General features: G+C 39.0%; 1 protein-coding gene across 9 annotated transcripts in view; it reads right to left on the bottom strand.

The window, feature by feature from the left end:
- PPP6R3 (protein phosphatase 6 regulatory subunit 3) overlaps window positions 1–21,822 on the bottom strand; it is a 162,812-nt gene that overhangs the window by 90,937 nt on the left and 50,053 nt on the right. For 7 of the 9 annotated variants that reach the window (XM_030560729.1, XM_030560721.1, XM_030560722.1 and 4 more), the window contains 3 exons: window positions 7,209–7,441; window positions 5,313–5,499; window positions 442–579 (listed from right to left, as the gene is read on the bottom strand). In XM_030560729.1, coding sequence (XP_030416589.1) covers window positions 442–579; window positions 5,313–5,499; window positions 7,209–7,435 — 552 coding nt within the window. In that variant the 5' untranslated portion in view covers window positions 7,436–7,441. Of the gene's footprint in view, window positions 1–441; window positions 580–5,312; window positions 5,500–7,208; window positions 7,442–10,633; window positions 10,762–18,079; window positions 18,241–21,822 lie in introns of those variants that run through there. The other 2 variants (XM_030560726.1, XM_030560728.1) reach the window with 2 other exon arrangements.

Below are 21,822 nucleotides of genomic sequence, written 5' to 3'. Positions count from 1 at the left end.
TATTTCAGTTTAATAAAGTGAAATAAGCTATATCAACTTAATTTAATCTACATTAGCTATTCTAATAGAACTGTATCTGAAACAGGGTTTTTGCTGCTTTAACTATATTGGCATAGTTAAACCAGTAGAATTCAAGTGTAGACAAGGCCTAATTGGTTTATAAACAACAATTAAAATGACCACAAACTGTTTAGGCCAACCTTTTAGAAGGCAGTTTAAAACACAAGGGTCTGAGTTAAACGGATGTTAAAAACAAACTGGGAGAAGAGAGGTCTTGAGAGAGAGATTAGTCACTCTTGAAATTTCTATTTAAACAAAGGGTTTTACACCAGTGCCACCATATACGTTTAACTTCATGTGGTTTAAACTAAACTAGTGTAACCCACGGGTCCTAAGAGTTCACCCATGCCAACCACTATAACAAGTCATAGTTTTACTTACATTTAATACTTCTTGCCTGGGTTGTGGAGGTTCTATACAAGTCAGCAGCCTGAGCAATAAGTCCATAATAGCAGAGGTCCCTATGTGCTTTATAATGAGGTCTACAAAATCATGTTTTTTCTTTAAGAAATCCACAATCTAGAAGAAATAATGAAAAAACAAAGTTTACATTTTGCTGCAAGTAGTTTTTCTTTTATTCCCCTAGCAAATTAGTATTTCAAATATGTTCAGTTTCACAAGTTTTGAGAGAGTGGTGAAGGCAGGAGAAGAGATTTCTGAACAAAATGTTCAGCCATCTAGAGTGGGCAATTCAAAATTAGGCAGACTTTAAAACACTGCTTTTAAACTGAATAAGAACAGTTTAAGTACTTCAAGCAGATCTTTAGTTATGTTATTAACACCTTATTTCTCCTTTTTTCATTTAGTCATTTACTTGTTGCATTTCATTTAGCTTGGACAATGAAAACCAAGCCTATTCCACTTAGATTCTTAGTGCTGCATTATTTGGATTTTAAAAACTGCAGGGGATTATTTAAAATAAAATTAAAAGATTATTTAAAATCTTTTCATTGGAACTGCAAAGTTTGAAAACATTTCTTATTTTTATTTGGCTTATCTACAAAATTTAAGAAGTTCTGTATGACAAATAGAAATGTGGGCCAAAGAGATTTTTTTTGGCAGTGCGAGTCAAATAAGTAGATTTCTTTAGTCTTCCCAGAGTAATAATTTGAATAAGAATACTGTAAATCTCACTTGGCACACTCAGTGGAAACACACAAATTAAGTTATCATGACTGTTAGAAGATTATGGGAATCCTTTATGCTAAGGATAGTTTCTAAAGCAATTCATAAAATTAAAGCAAGCATTGAAATGCTAAAGCATTTAAAATATTAAGGGAAGCAGCATGAACAGAACTGCATTGTGAGAGTACTTTGTAACAGACTAGTTCACACCTGTTAACAGGTAACCAGATACCACTGTGCATGCTATCTGGCCACTCAAATCCAATACACCATATCAGTATCATAGAAGTCATTCAATTTGTATGGCATTTATTTCAGCTAAGTCCCAAAATTTGCCCTTTCCCAAAACTTAAGTTCTTGAAAATTCCTTCACAAAATATGGTTTCACTAGCTACAGCAAAATTTTTATAACAGTTGTGGAAACCCCCCGAGAGATTTATCAACAGGCTGTTTTGTTTTTTGTTTTTTTTATAAGGAACATGCTCCTTCACCCATAAGGCCAACAATCAGATAGTTTTACCCAAAACTGTTTGTGTCGAGTGTCAGGAAAGAGCATGTTTTCCTAGGGAGATGTGGTATGTGTTGGAGGAACAGACAGTACTGAACCACAAGGGGAAGGTGGATAGAACCCCAGTGGAACAGGATATTGTCCTGGCATCACAGGAGAAAGAGGACACTTATTCTTGATAGCTTCTCTATGATATTTAAGGAGTCAGAGGTAAAGGATCCCAGCTGCTGGGACCAGTTACAGTTCTGTGGTCTGCTCCACTTTAGACCAAGTTCTTGCTTGCGCACAGACCTCTTCATGCAAAGAGCTTTAAAAGAAAAAAAAATATGGAGAGGAGAAGGAGATGAGTAAGAAGGAAGGCCCCTACAAGAGACGCCGTGCCCGCCTTACCTCCGCAAAGCAATGATAAGCTAAACAAATGGCGATAGCAATAGTGAGCTGTAAGGTAGTAGTGCAGCCCTCACATTTCCTGCAGCAACTCTCTTCTTTCTCCGCCACCACTCCTGACTTTAACATACTATTGGAACCACAAACATTCATGCTGAAAAGCTATACTGTGGCTGTGTCTACACAGACACAAATTGAACTGCGTAATTCATCACTGCTCCAACTCCACTAGTAATAGCAACAAAGGAAGCAGTAGTGCAGACTGAGCTCAGGCACAATTAGATGATATGGTGGGAAAACCCTGAGCCTTGTCTATACATTACAGCTTCCACCAGTCAAGCTACACTGGTAGTGAATTACACCCTCAATTTTGCCCAGAAAGGCGGCAAAAGGCACATCTATTCTACAAGTAGAACCTTACAGGAATTTTTACGATAGGGTTCCATTATCTAGCATAGGCCAAATCATTTCGCATGAACCATGCTGGAGTCATGGACCATCTACAGGTTTAGCTTTAAAATACGGTCCACACTACTAAAAGAGAATTACTTTATATTAGGGACAACTTTTCCTGTACCCTGATCCAACACTTTACTATAACACTGCTCTACAGCCAAAATGCTTCTGAAATAAATGTAGTCCAACTATACTAATTCTGGGTCACTAAGAACAAAAATGCTGCTTAAAATTGCTGATTGGCTCTAGTTTTCAAGATATGCTATTGGGTCAGTATATACGACCCTTGACTTGGGGATGGCGGAGGATAAGTGAGTTATAAAGGGAAGGGATCTCAATTTAAACCAGAAATGACTAAAATACATCTTTGACTGGATCTATGAATAAATCTATGACTGGGTTTGGACAGTACTTGCTATTTAAGCAAAACAATGAATGATGCAATCTGAAGCTGGTATTGTGTCATACATGATATGAATTGCATCAGGTTATTCCTAGAAGTCATGGATGATGCAATCATAACAAAGCTTACATCACTCTGCTGAACAAACTGCCCTATATCAGCTCTAGAAATCATACAGTGTGGTGCTCTCTTATTTGTCAGTGTTTGATTTTGCAAAGGGACACATTTCTGTTTAGCCAAAGTGAGCAGAGATGCCTCATACTTGTGTGAACAGTGTAGATAACTTCTGCTATGTTTGCGGTGAAGTGACTTTTGCATCACCAAAGTGCAGTATAACCACTATGGTTAAGAAAGCCTATCACCTTTATTTTGGCTGCAAAATTGGAGATCAGGACAAGAGGTGGGCCCCACACATATGCTGCAACACTTGTGCAACAAATTTTCGCCAGTGGTTGAACAGGAAAAGGAAATCTATGCCTTTTGCAGTGCCAATGATTTGGAGGGAGCCAACAGATCATAACAGCAATTGTTACTTCTGCATGGTGCCTCCAGTTGGGAAAGGTGTGTCAAAGAAGAAAAAGTGGACTGTGCATTATCCAAACATTACATCAGCTATATTCTCAGTACCCCACGGAGAAGGACTGCCGGTTCCTGATCACCAGAATCATTCTCACTTGAGTCAGACGAGGAAGAGGAAGAGGATGAAACTTCTGGTCCTGAACCATCAATGTCACAGGACCCACATTTTCTCCCATCCTCCTCCTCTGAACCACACCTCATAACACAAGGTGAACTGAATGACCTTGTCAGGGATTTGGAACTACCCAAGAGTAAGGCAGAGCTGTTGGGCTCCAGACTACAGCAGTGGAATCTCCTGGCAGGCTATCAGGGCAAATGGAGCCCATCACTGCTTGCAGACTATTGCTGGACAGTGACAAGAGATGCTCCATTTAATGAATACAAGAGACAAGCCAAGAAGCGCCGAGTAGATACTGAATAGGACTAAACTATGTACATAATAGTTTTTTGCCTTTTGTTTCATAATAAATTTTATTTATATAACCCTTTTGCTGATTTTTAAAGTGTTACATAAACGGGACAGGTGAAATATTATCATGTAAAGCAACCATAAACACATGCAAAGACCTAGGTTTACAATTTATGATTAAAACTACTATCTACACAATATACATAGATATCAAATGTAAAAACTTAAATATCTTAGAAACAGTAGCCAATAGTTGTTTTAATTGTCATATTTGAATTCAGCACATCAAAATACATCATAAATATCACATTTTATCTCTGAAGCTGATGACTTCTCATAAATTGTAGACCAGTGTAATTAGAACCAAGCTACATCCAGTTGGTCTCTATCTAACAGGATTTACTGTTTAACTGAGGTCACACACAATTTTGTACAATAGGGTTATCCAGTCAGTCCACTTTCCAGGTCTCTTTCTGGGAGGAAAATAAAAAGTGCATTGCACTATGGAAAAAAACAAAAAAAAACCCCACAAAAACAATTCTGTTTCTGGCAATACCAGCTCTGGCAATATAGAAAAGCTACCTAGAATCTACTTATACAAGAATAACTAGTGTGGTAAGCATGGATAGGCCATGGCTCTTCACACTCCACAGTACAATGAAAAATGCTTTTGCACTCTGCGAAGAGCTACGTACAGTTATCAGAATCATGCAAAAATTTAAGTAGGCTCTATCTGTGGCCTGTGAATAGGCTTAAACGAACTACTAGCGATACACTGCTTCTATCATCATATCAGTAAGCACAAGAGACTAGTAACAAGACACAGAATGGGTGATATCTAGCAGTGCTAATGGCACTGGAGAGGCATATTGGAGAGGATGGATTTCAATATACAGAAAAGGAATCTTACTGAACTGAGAGAAACTAAAGATGTTATTTTCAAATATTTTGTAAAGGTTGCACTATATAAGAATTTTAGAAAGGAGAAGGGTTTCCTCAAAAGAGGGTGAGATGATCATGATAGTACCTTATGGCCTTTAAAAAAAAATTTTTATTAAATCTCTTTAATTAAGAGATGGCAACAGCAAGCAGTCAATTCAGGTGCGGGCGGAAGAAAATACTTCCCCTAACACATTTCCGATCAGACAGCTGTTCTGATAAACAAAGTTAGGACAAGATAAGTCAGTGTGAGTTACCCAGCTTTTGTTAATATTCTTTAAAAAAGTGTTCATCTACTAGAAAACTTTCAATTGTCATAGAAAAAGTTAATCCGGTTGCTTGCTTCAGCTACAACCTTTTAAAATGGTAGCCCTACAAAGGAGCATATCTAAATGTTATAGCTATTGAAGCACATGCTACAAACGGAAGAGCTATTAAATATTTACCTGTTCCGGTTTTCTGCTAATAAGAATGCTTAGCACCTTGCTGAAGAAACTGGCCAATAAAGGGTTGAGAGGGGATTCATTTAATAGGAAGCTGTACAGTTTCATAAGTAAGGACTCCTCTTCTCCCAGTCTGTCATTGATCTGTGAGACATCTGACGTAAGAAGCTCACAAGATATGTTCGGATACCTAGAAAAAAGGGACACCTTCCATCACTCATGCTTATAAAACAAATATTACACAGTAAAAATATGGAATCAAAATGAAGCAGTTTGGTGGGCTTGCTGGACAGATATGGAAGACCGTAAGGCTGCTGATTGCAGAGAGTTGGGTAAATTAGTCTAAATATAATTATACTGGTCTGTAAAAAGGTTTTATGCTTTTATTCTGAGATCAGGCTTCTCCAGTCTCCCACTGTATTGCAGCAGTACAGATATCACACATGTTGAGTGTCAGAAGCAATACATATAGTATATGGTGGGTTTTTAGCTTAATATCTACTGGTTAGCCCTCCTGTCTGACCACTAACCTCATTTCAGAAAACATTTCCCATTGGGGGGGGAAGAGGCAGGACTGATTCACATGTCAGCAAACGAAGAACAGATAGTCCAGATACTTTGTTTTATTCCCAGAGTTCATATGAAGACCACAAAATCAGCATGATGATTTCTGGATCAATAATATTTCTAATGTTTTTAATATGTTTGTTAAAAGTCTCCCTAATTCAGGCAGCAGCATCTCTCACAAAACCCTACCAAGCTGACTAGATTGCCTCATGTCAAATTAGAAACAAATGCACTGGGACAGTTTTTGGATAGTTTAATCTAAAATACAACAACAACATACACAATATCTCCATGCAAAACATCATAAGGCTTTACCCGCTTTACACTGGGTAGCTATATAGCAAAAAACAATTTTCCAGTATTTTAGTAGCAAAGCTATGGAGACCCATAGTCCTTTGCATTTATTCATTTAAGTTTATTTCTTTTAAAAATGCCTCTAAGTGCGTTAAAAACAAATTAAACAAACCAATAGTTAGCATATGGACTTATTTTAACTGCATGGATATCACACAGGTAAGGGCTGTGGGGCAGCATCTCAGTTACTTTAGTTGAACATACCTTAATCTCTACTCAAAACTTAACTAGAAGCCACAGCAAACTATGGAGGCCTGACGTATGGAGGCCTGACTGCCTGAAATACTGCTTATTAAGATGGCAGCCACATTATGCCCTTAGTTTTCAAGTGATCATCAAGTGCAGCTCCATGTAGAGTGCACTGAAATAGCCTAAGCCAGACGGGAGAAGTGCTTGTATAATTGTAGCAAGGTATATAAATAGAAGTCTGAACCCTTTTTTGCCAATCTCATGAAAAAAAACGGTTCTTGGCCACATCTGCAGTTCAAGCCAATGATCATACTATCTCCACACTGAAGGTTCAGAATCAGAGATTAAGCACATTCCCTACCATTCATCCCCAATGATCTTCACTAACCATTAATAACATGGGTACAAGTGTTAGATCAGGTGGTATATTCCCCACAAATCCCTATTAGAATCACTATTTCTAATGATACAACAAGGAATGAGGCTTTCTAGACAGTCACTTGAGATATTCCCTTCAATGCACCCTTTCACCTTCCGGGCACCAAATCAATCTACGGGGAGTTTTCAGAGGAAGAGGGGGGCTTAACCATATTAAATGTATAAGAATTAATGGGAGTCATGATGTTAAGTAGCACAAAACACTCTGAAAATGCAAGACTTACTATAAACCAGAAGACAGAAATTTAAAGTGCATACCAGTGCCACTACAGACTGGCCTACAGGAATTAAATACAGATTTCTCCTCTCTCCACCCCTTTCCAATCTCACAGATAATCAGTGTTTTCCTACTTGTATCTGATCTTTTCATCCATGTCTTGAGGTGGTTCTTCTATAATAAATGAAACTAAATCTTCCAGACATTCTGATTTCAAAAGAAACTCTATGAGTTTGCGATTCTGAGCTTTGCATTCCTGCAAAACATCCTCCTCGTCCATCAATTCCTTCAGAGTTACATCTTCTCTTTCTAGAAGTGTGTCTATGTGGGATGATGAATGGAGATCAAATTTCCAAAACATGCTGGTCTGGACAAGAAGAAAAGCATATGTAGAGTGTTAATTTGCTCATTTATTTTAACAGTTAATAATTTGTAGTTCTCCCCAACAAAAAGCCATGAATTCCATTATATCCATTTCATAGTCTCTAAACCCCAAAGGAACCTGCATAACAAAGACACCTCTAAAGTTTGAACAAGACACACGTTATCAGATGCTGAAAGATTCTGCATGAACTATGCTGGGGAATTTTACTGTAATTCACGAGTGCTGAATGATAAGCCAATGTTTTAACTCTTCAAAAAAAATTTAGCTAGATCCAGAATTTGAAGATTCTACAAAGACATGACATGTTAATGTTGTGTGAAAGAAAAAGTTAACTCTGTTCCTAATTTTTTCATTTCTCTTGTACTCTGTTAGGTATATTTGTATAAAAACAGCGGGTTTTGTTCATTTGTCCAGTTGCTTACGCCCCATTTCAATCACAATCTTCAGTAAGGATCAGGTTCAGACGCCTGCTGAGCAGCTGACAGGGTTCTTTATTGGATAGAGAAAGGTGCCAGAAGCTTCCCCCAATACTGCCTAAGACTGGCAGAACTAATGATCTGGCACACACTCATGCTCCCTAGGAGGCTACAGAAGGAATTCTTGTTGAAAAGAAAAAAATTTTCATAGGCGCTTCAGCCAGAACTCAGGCTTGTTGCACAGATATTGCCCTTGGTACCCTCAGGCTCCTACTCTCATCCTAAGTGATCTTGCACACAAATGCTGTTAAGGCAATTGCGATAATCAAAGAAGGAATTACAACTTCAGATGGATTGGATAAAAAACTCCTGCTTTTATGCATATATCCTTAGTAAACCACTACAAGCACACCATCCCCAACAAGTTATGACTGTAGGATTTGAAACTACTACTACAGTTATTTCCATAAGACATCATCTGGTCTTACAGGAAATCCTTTTTCATTCACATACGATGAAGGAAGTAGACTTAAGGGAACTTTAAAGCTAGAACCAGTAATTAAAAGAAAGGGATTTTTCCCAGTCAAGTTGAGTCTGTAATAGCATGGTTTTAAACAGGCAGTCTATAGAGAACAGTATGAAATGTTACAATTTCGTAACAGGTACCTTTTTTCACCAAATTTTCACTACTGCAGTACATTAGCGGCAACCGTATTAGCTTAAAGGGATAAGAAATACACAGAGACAAACAATGAGTCTTCTTTGTGGCACCTTAGACACTAACAAATTTGAGCATAAGCTTTCATGGGCTAGAACCGACTTCATCAGATGCATGGAGTGGAAATACAGGAGCAGGTATAAATACATGAGAAGATGTGAATTGTCTTACCAAGTGTGAGTTAGTCTAACAAGACAGCTCAATTGACAGCAGGATACTAAGGGACAAAAAATAACTTTTGAAGTGGTAATGAGAGTGGTCGTTTCAGACAGTTGACAAGAAGGTGTGAGTAACGGTAGCAGGAAATTAGGTTTAGGTTTTGTAATGACCCAACCACTCCCAGTCTTTATTCAGGCCTAATCTGATGGTGTCCAGTTTGCAAATTAATTCCAGTTCTGCAGTTCATGTTGGAGTCGGTTTTTAAAGTTTTTGTTGAAGAATTTCCACTTTTAGCTCAGACCAACAAAAGAACTTCAAAAACAGACTTTAACATGAAACTGCAGAACTGGAATTAATTTGCAAACTGGACACCATCAGATTAGGCCTGAATAAAGACTGGGAGTGGCTGGGTCATTACAAAACCTAAACCTAATTTTCCCTCACCATTACTCACACTTTGTCAACTGTCTGAAATGGCCACTCTCGTTACCACTTCAAAAGTTATTTTTTTCCTCCTTTGGTATCCTGCTGTCAATTGAGCTGTCTTATTAGACTAAGCTCACATTTGGTAAGACAATTCACATCTTTTCATGTACTTATACCTGCTCCTGTATTTCCACTCCATGCATCTGATGACGTGGGCTCTAGCCCACGAAAGCTAATGCCCAAATAAATCTGTTAGTCTCTACAGTGCCACAAGGACTCCTCATTGTTTTTGCTGATACAGACTAACACGGCTACCGCTCTGAAACCATACAGAGACATGTATACTTTAGCAGAAGTGTCCTGTGAGCTGTACTTTTTGGTATTCAAAATCAGTTTTAGAGGGCACAGGCAACAAACCCAAACTGTATATAATGCATTTGTAAGACACGCACCTAATAGAGCCTACAAAAAAATTAAAACATTTCATCCACAATACTTAGAATGCAGTCAATTTACTTACAAATAAAATCTGTTTATGTAGTAATTTCTGGAAAAAAGTTAAGGAGTTAGCATGTAAATCAAGTCTAGCTGACACAAAGTGTCAGAGTTCAACATCACAGTATATATATATCAAGGCAAATATTTTTCACAACACCTAGCATAACAGGGTCATTAGTTGTTGTTACTACTAAATTACATTACAATAAGGTTTTGTGTGTATACCATGCCTATTTTAAATATATTTAGTCAGGGCAATATTGTTTTCCATTGTAACATGCAAACCTCTCAAACACCCATATTAATCTTAAGAATGTTTACAGTATCCAACAATTTAAACTTTTGTTTCCTGGTCAAAAAAAATTTACTGGGGTCACTCTAACTGATACAGGAAAGCAGTAATGAAAGTTTTAATTTAACATATACTATCATTTTGAATCATCTGAGATCCCATGCAAGAATTAAAAAAGCAAGTACAGATAAGATGTTAACAATCAATTAGACAGAAGAACAAACTTACCTACCAGTTAAATTAGTAAATTTACAATAGTAGTCAGAATCCATACGTTTGATTTTATTTACAGTAGATATGTTAGCTTGTAATTTGACAAGTTTATTATATAATTGTTTTTAAAAAAACATTGGCTTATTTGTTGTTACAGCTCTGTAACCATTTACTATGGACAAATAAAACAAGTGTATTTTTGACCCAGCAGCAAATGTATATTTCAATCCCATTACGCAGGATCAGTTACCCATGCCGCCCCGGTCCCCCCATAATTAATACAAGTTGAAGCTTTGCAAATAGCAGCTATTAGTATTAAGAATGCCAGACATAAATCCCTGTGCAATGACTGAGGAAGAGACACTCACCCAAGCCAAGCCTCCTTTCAAAATCTGTTTCAATAATTTCATTCAAAATAAATTTAACAATGGATAATAAGAGAAAAGGCATACTACTGCAAACATGTTACTGCGTTATTTCACAAACTGTCTCCCAGGCAAGCTGTGTTAGGGGCGCTCCCTCAACATGGCAGGTGCCGAGCAGAGATTATTCCATCAGTTTCCAACAGGAGCCCAGGTCCCTTGGAATAAGGAAAAATAAACACCGTAAAATGTGCCAAAGGGGAAGTACAGGAACCCTGAAGAGAACTTTCTTAAAAGTATGATTGGCAGTTACCTAGAGAACTTAGAGCAGTTCCAAATGAGAAACAGGCAAGTGACAAGTCCATCTCTACTGATAGTTTTCTTCTACCTCCTCCCCGCACCAAAGATTCCTATTCTTTAAAGGGGAACTTTCATGTATGGTTACACAATCCTACTCCCATTGACCGTAACAGGAATAGAATTAGGCCCAATACATCCACAGCCCAGAGAGCACCATTCATTATAGCTTGCTCTTTAGATTTTCAACCATCTCCAAAGCCCAATTTGGACTCAAAGTTGCTCTCAGTATCAGTGTGAGCGCATGAAAACATGTTTGTTGCTTTCAATTCAAGATGCAAAATCTGAGACTTTAAATGTGAAGCATGTTCAAAAGTAAGTATCAACACAAGCAACTGCTTCAGGATAACTTTATAAGAGTCACTCTTAGAGCTGAGAAGGTTTTTTTAAACAAACAAATACCATGGAAGTCAACAGCTGGCAAAACAGCTCTAACAGCATGATTAACATCACCTATAACATTTCACTAGTTAGATTTGTTTGTTGTCTCTTTTCAGAGGGACGACACAAGCGCAATAAGAGGCCTATGTGTCACGATAAACTTGTACTGGTTGTTTTTCAGAAGTTCTCTTAACTCACTTTTTAAAAAAAACAGACCAAGTTAGTGCAAAATAATGTAGCTCAAAATCCCAAAAGAATTGGAATCAAATGTTTGGAAAAGCTACAGCTTCTCTACTACTAAAGGTTTCAACCAACTTAACTTCCAAAATTGGTTTGGCCAGGAAATTGCCCAGTTTACTCTGAAAGGAGAAGAGACGGTACCTACAAACTGTGAAGGAAGTGTCACAATCTGAACTGTAGATCATTAAGAAGCTAGGCTGGTTTGAAATTTTAACTTTCTAATGTTCATTTGCTTCCCTTTAGCAAAGCAATTATCCCTTCAAACATTCCATACAGCAGGGTCTCCTTGAAAATTCACATGCCTGCTGTAGCTGAAGAAAGTGTATTGCAATCAGGCAAAGTTAATAATTTTTACTGAGGGTGGTTTGAGGCTCTGTCTTGCTCCCTGTGTAGTCAATGAGTTAGCCATGGTCTTCAGTGGGAGCAAGATTGGTAACTACGTGCATCAGTATGTTACCTTCCATTGAGTGGTAGAAGCTTAGACAGGACATGAGAGCCAAAGCTTATCTTTCACTTCAAAACAGCCACCCATGTTTTGGAGTTATAGGACCAGGTGTGGCAGATGTGTGCAGTTTATTAATGTTAGATGGAAGCCTTCCCTTAGTTGGCTGATTTTGATCCTCTAAAAAATAAAATATCCTCATACTTGCAAATGTTTAAGATTTAGAACACATTCGTTTTCAACAAAAGCTTTGAATAAGCTGAACATTTTAAGACAAAAATGGCTCCTCTCAAGTTTTGCAATGTCTTGATAAAGGTAGTAAGTCTGTGGCAGAACCGGGAACAGAACCCCAATCTCAAGTAGTAGGCCCATGTCTTAAGTACTAGACTGGTGTCTCTCAGGCAATTTTATTCAAATCTCTAATTAGGTCGGCTGAAAAATCAGTAATGCTTACCTAAATTTGAAAGTGCACTGAAATGTCCTATACAAGTGCAAAGCATGATTAGCCACTCAATTTTTATGAATAACTAAAGGTCAGAGAGAGAGAGAGAGAGAGACTCTTGAATAGGAAACACTGAAGCCTAAAAGGTTTTCACAGACAGGCACTACTGTATGTCCTGCATTTGTTAACCTGATAGGATCTCCTTTTAAGTTATTTTAAAAATCTGCATTTAACATGGAGATAAGATGTGCATGTTAACTACACAGCTTATCACATGAGGATTGAACAAGATGGGGCTCCACAGAAGGCCCCATCTCAGATCAACCAAAGTGAGAAGGGAACTATTTCAACTGTCTAGCCAGAAACCCCATAATCTGGAATTTTTAGAACAGTAGGACTGACCATACAGAAAGCAGTATTAAAAAGTTGCATGGCTACACATTCATGAGTCAGGAAGTGTGAAAACTATGGTTGCACATTCAACAAGACATGCATTACGATGGTCTTGTATGATCACACTACTTATCTTTTGGTACAAGATATCATACAAATTCCTCCCTGCCCCCTACACACATGCATGTGCGTATGAAACAACCTGTCAAGCTAGACACTGGACCTTACTACTTATATATGGTGATATACCTATCTCACAGAACTATGAGACCCTGAAAGGTCATCGAGTCCAGCCCCCTGCCTTCACTAGCAGGACTAAGTACTGATTTTTGCCCCACATTCCTAAGTGGCCCCCTCAAGGACTGAATTCACAACCCTGGGTTTAGCAGGCTAATGCTCAAACCACTGAACTATCTCTCCCCCTTAATAACAGACCCTAACCCATGGACTAAAAAATCACTCTCTCTAACTGAGGGAAGCAGGTTCTTACCCTCCTTACAGACCAACTAGTTGAGGAAAACATGACTGCCAGCTTAGCAGATTGCAGGTAACCTTCAAACAGCCCACAGGAGAGACAGAAGAGGCCATGGAAGTTAAGAGGAGAGGAACTCCACTACTGCATACCTAAAGAAAGCTGCATGATATTATGGAGATGCAGTAGCTTTTACAGGGTTAAGGTTACAATCCGTGTCCTACTGTAAAGAAAGTTCTCCCTCTCTCCCATTACCTCCCACCCCCTCAAAAAATCCTCATGGGTTTTCATCAACTAGAATTTGAACTGACATTTCTGAATATACTAAGTTAGAAAGATGTATAAAGTAGCTCCTTTTTGAAGTTTTAAATATTTATGTCCCTTTGCCAGCCCAATGGTACAACCCTTCAAGATTCTCCACAAGTAGATTTTACTCACTAATGCTGGGCAGCCTCACAGTATTTAAAATCCATTAACAGTAATTAGATAGCACAGTGATAAATGCGTTATAAATGCTTATTAAGCAGATGTTTGAACTGGCTTGCGAATTTTTAAAAGCAAGCATAATCAGATTTTTAATTGATATTATTTGAAAATTAAATAAATACTTATTAGTAAAGATAACTGAAAAGAAAAAACCAGAGAATACATTCTACAACTGCCACTAATTACCAATTTTTTTTCAGTAAGGACATTGGGGTAATGCTGTCCATAAGCAGTATATTTTCACTGACAGATTCCCCACTCTCCTATAGCAATTTTGAAATCTCTAGGGTAATATGGCTACTGGTTTCCAGCATTTATTGTATTTTGGCCAGTACCCATCACGCCTTTAAACATAAGTATGGGTCAACGAAAATGCAAAAAACGTTTGATGCAAAGGCTAGCAGAAGCTTCCAAAAAATCCAATGAAACTTCATTTGAATAACCAGTTAAGGCCATTAGATGACATATGTACTTACTTACCATACTTAAAACACAAACAAAGAGTGAATTATTGATTACGAGTTACAACTCCCACAAACATTAACAATGAAATGCATACTCTGTCAAGTCACCACTAATTAAACTATGACCCAAAAATAAATGCTACTCTTTCATGAATGTCAACTGACTAAAAAACTCAAAACTTCATAACTTTAAGTCCATACATACAGATTATTTTACAAACAGCAATGATTTCTTAACCAAAAATTCTATCTTAAGTAACTGAATTCCACAGTTCACTCTCCCTTAAATGGAAATACCGACAACCAAAATCCAAGTAAAAACCAATACACCTACAAATCCGTCACAACACAATTCTGACGCCCTGAAGTATGCACTTCTTTATATTTGATGGGTGTAGCACAGAGGTGGGCAAACTTTTTGGCCCGAAGGCCACATCTGGGAATAGAAATTATATAGCAGTCCATGCATGCTCACAAAATGGGGTTGGGGTGCAGGAGGGGGTGAGTGGCCTGGTTGGGGGTGCGGGCTCAGGGTGGGGCCAGACATGAGGAGTTCAGGGTGCAGGAGAGGGCTCTGGACTCGGGAGCTGGGGATGAGGAATTTGGGGTACAGGAGGGTGCTCCGAGCTTAGATCGAGGGGTACAGAGGGCAGGAGGGGGATCAGGACTGGGGCAGAGGGTTGGGGCACAGGGTTGGCTCAGGGGTGCAAGCTCTGGGCGGCATGTATCTCAAGCAACTCCCAAAAGCAGTAGCATGTCCCTTCTCCAGCTCCTATGCAGAAGCACAGCCAGGCAGTTCTGCATGCTGCCCCGTCCACAAGCACCACCCCTGCAGTTCCCATTGGATGTAGTTCCCAACCAATGGGAGCTCTGAGTGCAGCGCCTGGGGTGGGGGCTGCATCCACAGCAGAGCCCCCTGGCTGTCCCTACGCATAGGAGCTGGAGTGGGACCATGTCCGCTGCTTCCGGGAGCTGTGTGGAGCAGCCCCCAACCATGCTCCCCAGCTGAAGCGCCAGAGCGGGGCAAGCCCCAGACCCCATTCCCCAATGGGAGCTCCAGGGCTGGATTAAAATGGATGGTGGGCCAGATCTGGCCCACAGGCCATAGTTGCCCACCCCGGTACAGCAAGTTTAATGAAGCTATTCATTTCCTTACTTTTAGTCCAAATTTCTTAAGTGATTGAAAAATTACTTACCCAGAAGCCTTAGTATGATTTTTTAAAACAAATTTTCCTTTTTTACATAAAAAAGCAATGCTATGGTCAATTTTTATATTATGCTTCTTAAATTAAAATGATTACATTTTCACCTCTGTTACATTCTACAGAACAGGAAAAGAAAATAGTGAGGATCCTAGAGTAAGGCTCCTAAAGTATTATCCAATATTAAAATCATAGCTACTGTTTCAAATTCAAGATACAGCTGTACTGATTTACCATGTGTTCATGAGTCCTTCATTCTTAGCAAATAAATGTAACTTGTACCTTAAGAAAAATAGTCATATATAGTGGAGTTTTTCTAGTTCAATCTTTTTGGGTACACAGAAGTGAGGTGATAAAAAGAACATGCTATTCTCTGTTACTATGATGAAAAAGAGTTCAAGCTCTTTGCATTCTAGGAAACCACAGGATATGTTCTGCTTCACATAAAGTGGTTAATACATATTCAAGTGTACTGCTCTGGTTCCAGTGTTAAAATATTGGATATATCAAGTCAAAGTACTGCAACTTTTTTCCAGCGGAGTCCAAAATCCTTATGATTCCAGAGCTGCCTTTGGTTATGTAGGCAAAGTGTTTTCTAGTCCCACATTATGAAGCTTTTATTAGTTTAGTTGACTGAACTGTGTCTTAAGTTTGAACTTTAATCACAATTTCTCATACATCTCACCCTTGTTAACCGGCATAATTTCTGCACTCAAATGCTTTCCCTTAAATGTACCTGGCTGCTCTTAAGCAAACTGAGAATGAAAGACTCCTATTTGGTTCCATTGTACAGACTGAAAATATGCCTCTATTAAAAATGCTAAAAAGACAGAACAGGAACATTCCACAGATATATGGTTGAATACCATTCTCTTAAAAGACGACACTCTTGCTCTGTCCTGCTATGTTCGTGGAATATTCAACAGGGTGCTTAGAAAGAACGTGGTTACTTCCTAATGTGAGTGAATATGTATTTTCCCAGTTGAATGGCAGCTGATCTTCTAGTTAGATCAAAACTTTGTATACATGTATACAGACCCTCATTAAGACATTGCTGAAGCCCCCAAATATACACTGCTCTAACCTAGTGAGTTTACACACACAGTCCAAACTAGTTAATATTTACTAACAAAGGGATTGGATACTTAGATTACATTACTACAACTCATTATCTAGTTTGTCTTCACTATTACTACATTATCAATGAAATTACAATATGAGTTTTGAGACAAAAGAATCAAATGTCTCTTTGTTAATTCCCCCACTCCACCCCAGTAACTTAAAAGCTACTGGTAAAGATGCTGGATTAGTTAGGATTCTTAATTTAAACACAAATGTAAATAAAAACTGAATCACCCACTCCAGATTTGAACATGGCTGGTTCACTAGTAGCAATAAAAAACTATGAGAAATGCTATGAGAAATTAAGAAATGCTATTTGCAAGGTTTAGAAGATTTTTGCTTTCCCACCACCCAATACAATAATATAGTCTACTAATGGGAATCAAGTATCACAATGCCTTCTGCTAAGCCCTGTTCATTTATGTTTTAGAGGTGTGCAAGGTGCTTAGTTATGCAGTCTAAGTAATCTTACAATTTGTTAGTCCCAGTTTAGTGTGTGTACAGGTTGCTGCAAAAAATGAATTCAGATGCAGAAGTAGACCGGAATATCACTATTGTTTCAAATGTTGAGAGCAAGACCCTCTGATGGAAGAGTCTGCTGTCCACAAAAGTGCCCATCAATCCATGAACACATTTGTTCAGAAACAATTTCTTCCAGCACACAGAGAATGAATACTGTGAATGCTGGATAGCTACCATTTCTTCTGTGACGGAACCAATAGCAAAAGAATTAGTAAAAGATTTGATTACATATTACTGAAATGTGGGCCTTGTTCTCAAATGAAGTCAAAGAACAACTGACTTTTTAAAATGAGATGTTTAAAAATACAGATTTACTGGCACTCCCTATGCTGCTGGACCAAAAGATGGCAAAATTCCTTCCCTCTCCCCCCATCACTCTTTTTGAAAGAGATTCAAATTACCTTCCCGAAGTCCTCAAGTTTCCCCAAAACATGAACACTATGCCTAGCTTAGTTTAAAACAAATACCTCACAATTGGGGGGGGGTACCAAAACAGAATAAACAAACTGAATCTGCATTAACAGTCTTGGTACCCCATGCCAGATACCAGGGCAGCTGTGAAACTTCCTAGCACAAACCCTAATAGTTTAAAATGTCTATTGTAAAACCAATAGTAAGGTCATCACAATGCTACATTTGCGACATGGATAGGGGTCATCCAGATGTGGTAGTGGTGACAGTGGTATAGGATACAAAGAAAAACAGCCAGCTAGGAAGAAAGAGAAAAAGGACTTGAAGAAAGCTGCAAAGCAAAAAAGGAAGGGCTTGGCTACTGAAGAGAAACTGCAAAAAGGGAAAAACAGCTAAAGGGAAACAGTTGAGTCCTGCAAAAATAATGTAAGTAAGCCTTTCTGAAGGGGAGAGGTATCAGGGAGAAAGAAAAGATGACAGACTAAAGCACTTAGGAACCACCAAATGTTTAAACCGATGCCTTATAGTGGCAGGAGGAGAGAGAAGGGGAGGAGGGAGAGACATTGTCCCTATAGATGAAATTTAATAGGAATGTTTCTTACCTGTTAACAAAAGTTTTTAAAAGGTTAAGAAAACAAAACGATTTGTATTCTCTGTGGCTCCTTGCCCATTACAGGATATCCTGGCAACAGCAAAATCTTTCAATCTACAATATTAGCAGATTAGCAGGACTGAATTAGGTTAAGATGAAGTAGATTTCTTCCTATAAGAAAAAAACAAGACATTTTATAATTTCATAATGTTAACAGGTTTCCATTAAACAGCTCAAATAGCAGTAATAACATGAAGGTGCTCAGTTCCAAGCTACTGGGGATTGAGAATATGAAGGGAGGGAGGGAAGGAGGACACTGGTTTGGAAGAAATTGATCCTGATCCCTTAAGTCATATTTTTTACATAGATGGTCTTTTGAACAATTCTAGAAGAAAGTTGTTGTGGCTGTTTCTAGTCTGTTCAATATTCCCCCTTTTCTCTGCCATGTCCTGTTTTGAACAAGGTTTGGGTATTCTTCACATTGTTGTGGGTATATGAAACTATCTTGAACAGTTTTGATCCTCCAAGATTGAAGACTATGTATTTAAGACACTGCTTTTTACCTTCAAAAAAGAAAGATCTGGTCAATACTTGTACTTGTGTGTCTTTGAGGATCTGATTTGACTGAATTTATACTCATCCACCTGCATTCCCTCAGATTTAGGGAGCAGAGCAAGATTTTCTACTTTTTTTTATGGTCTTGCTCTATCATGACTATGTTTGAGAATCTATTACACTAAGTGCTGATCTACACAAACTTGAATGAAAATAAAGAGATGCACATTAAAAAGATTTAGTTATTTTGGCACCAGTCTGCATGAGCACTTCATAATAAGTGGCTAAAATTGATTTGTCTAACCTGAAGTGAACTAACTTTAGCCATTTTTATTTTATTCTGAAGTAAGGGTAGCCACAAAGATTTGCACTAAACAGAAACCATGTTTTAAAACAGATTGTTAAATTGGTGTAAGCCAGGTCTCCTAACTGACCAGTCATTAGAATTGGGAGAGTTCTTAGTTTGCCACTCAAAGGAATACAGATACTGAGGCATCGGGAGTTGGTCTCAGAACAAGGCTCACCTGCTTGTGCCTCAAAGTGACAAATGGAAAATTTCTTACAAATAATTTCTTTTGTTAGCACCATCGCCCACAGTTCTTGATATCTGGGCTGCTTTCTCTCTCCGCAGCTCCTGCAGGCGGATCAGCATTTTGGAGCTGCATGGTCTGGCCATGTCCCCTCAACTCCTGCTTGATTCCAGGACAGTTATTCTCACACTGTAAAACTTGCCTATCATTGACAAATAGTCTAGAGAAAGTAACGTACACTAGACCAAGGAAGATGATCTCATGGTAACACTTTTACTTAATACTCAACCCTTGACTCACGAGCCATCCAGGGGTGAATAGAATTGTGGGAGAAACTGCTAGCAGAAAAGGAAATCAGTAAGAAACTTTCCATTCTGCAGCCCAGCATCTCCCACAATACCTGACCACTGGGAAGTAGCAAGCAGATGTAGAGAAGGTTATAGAAAAGTTCAGAAAGGACAGGGAAAACAGTATCCCTCCCCATCAAGAATATTTCCTCCAAAGGCTAAACAATTTCCAGGTCACTACATGCAGTACCTTCCCACCAAAAGGATACCTCTGCAGAGAACAGGAAGTCCACCTTGTAGTGTTTTGAGAAAAAATGGTAGCATTTGACCAGGTGGCTGCCTTACAAAATTTCCACAGTGGATGCATTAGCTCTTTCTGCTCGAGAGGTCTCCAGAGATCACATGGAGTGTGCCCGGACACATTCTGGAACTGGAATCTCCAATGCCTTGTACTCTTTCACAGTGCATTGTCTAATCCATCTCGCAGTAGAGGATTTGGAAGTTCTGATTTCTTGGCATTTTGAATGGAAGGATACAAACAGGGCCCCCAATTTCCTTGTGGCGTCTGAGGTAAATTTTTAGAGCCCTTCTGGCATCAGAGGTGTTCCACCTCTCCTCAGTGGAATGCTGTGGCCTTGGACAGAAGGAAGGTAGAACCATCTCTTGGAAACTATGGAAAGAAGAGTTCATCTTCAGGATAAATGATTCTAGAGTTCTGAACACCACTTTGTTCTTATGAAAGACATACTAAAGATTCCTGCATCGAGCATGTTGCCAGCTCTGACACTCACGTGGAGGATGCGATGGCTATCAAAAAGCAAGTTTGGATGAACAAAAAATGCAGACACCTGACATCCAATGGTGCTGGGCTGGAGATCTCTCCTGAAGCCTTATTAGAGAAAATCCAAGATAGATGGAATTCCTGGATTTCTAATATTTGCTTTGTGCTCTTGTCACTATTTGCAAAACTTGGACCAGATGAAGAGTATCTGCCTTGAAGATGTAATCCTTTTAGAAAAAAAAGTGTTCCAAATACTTTGGAGGACAGACCCAACAATACTGCACTTGCCTTTTGTTAGGCAGGCTATTATATGCAGCCAGTTCATGTACAGATGAAGCAGAAGACCTTATGAGACGTCCTGAATCTTTGTAATGGCAGTCCCAATTTCAGCTCTATTAAGTCCAAACATCAGGGTCTCCTCAGGCGACGCAATGTCATCCATGTTACTGTAGTTTGTTCTAGTTTTATTTTCTGGACCACCTTCCCTAATACCAGGAAGGAGGGAAAAAACAGACAGATTGCCTTGTGCCCATCTGTGGGATAGGGCATCTGTCTGCCTGGATCGGGGGTCCACTTCCTTAGTGAAGTATTTTGGCCTCTAATAGTTATGCTGTTTGCAAATAGGTCAGTTGAGGAGAGGCCAAATGTTTGGATGATTAACTCAAAGACTTCTTGAGTCAGGCACCCATCAGAGTTGCTCACCTTGTGCCTGCTGAGCCCTTCCACCTTCTTGTTCAAGTCTCCCTTTATGTGAAAGTGAGAAGAGAATGCTTCACCCATCGTATAATTTCCATTGCTTCATGCAGTGCTGAGGTTCTTGTTCCTTTTCGTTTACATATGCAACCATGCTCATGTTACCTGACTGAATCAGAACGCGGTTCCCCTCCAGGCTGGACTGGAGCCTTTACAGTACAAGCCTGATTACTCTTGGTTCCAGGCGTTTTCTGCTGTGGATCCTTTTCTCCAGGTTCCAGAGGCTTTGAACTGTGTGGGATCCCAGGTATGCTCTCCAGCCTTCCAGACTGGTGTCAGTTGTGAGGATCAAAAGTTCTGGAACACATATGGGCATGCCCTTGAGGACGAATGCTATGGCTGACCACCATTTTAAAGAACTGATCACCTGAGCCAGAACCCTCACTTATCTTTCACACATTCCAAACAGTAGTTCCATACCTTTAAGATAGAGCCTCAAAAGTATCTGATATATGGGTGCATCCATGGAACCATCTGTATGCATGAAACTAGGAGGCCTAGCAGTTGAAGATCAGTGCAATAGTGGGCCTCCTGCAGTTCCAAAATGGCAATATGAGATCTTTAATCTTCTGGAACCTGTTTAGAACTGGATTTATCCATACAACTGAGGAGTCTATGTCCACTCCCAAGAGAGTTATTTGGGTGGATAATAAGGCCGTGCACCTACAGGAGATTCAACTTTGGGGACATAGCTTTGTGTGCCATTTTTGGGGATGACCTTTGATTAAGAGGTCATCAAGAAGCAGTACAGATGAATCCCTTGTGACCTGAGTCTTGGTATTATTACCAACATCATCTTTGTAAAGACCCTCATGGCCAAGGACAAGCTGAATGGAAGCTATCTAAA

The sequence above is a fragment of the Gopherus evgoodei genome, chromosome 4 (assembly GCF_007399415.2).
Source record: "Gopherus evgoodei ecotype Sinaloan lineage chromosome 4, rGopEvg1_v1.p, whole genome shotgun sequence".
NCBI classification, from domain to species: domain Eukaryota; kingdom Metazoa; phylum Chordata; order Testudines; family Testudinidae; genus Gopherus; species Gopherus evgoodei.
Note: the sequence above shows the minus strand (reverse complement) of the source record. Positions and strands in the feature narration are given on the sequence as shown.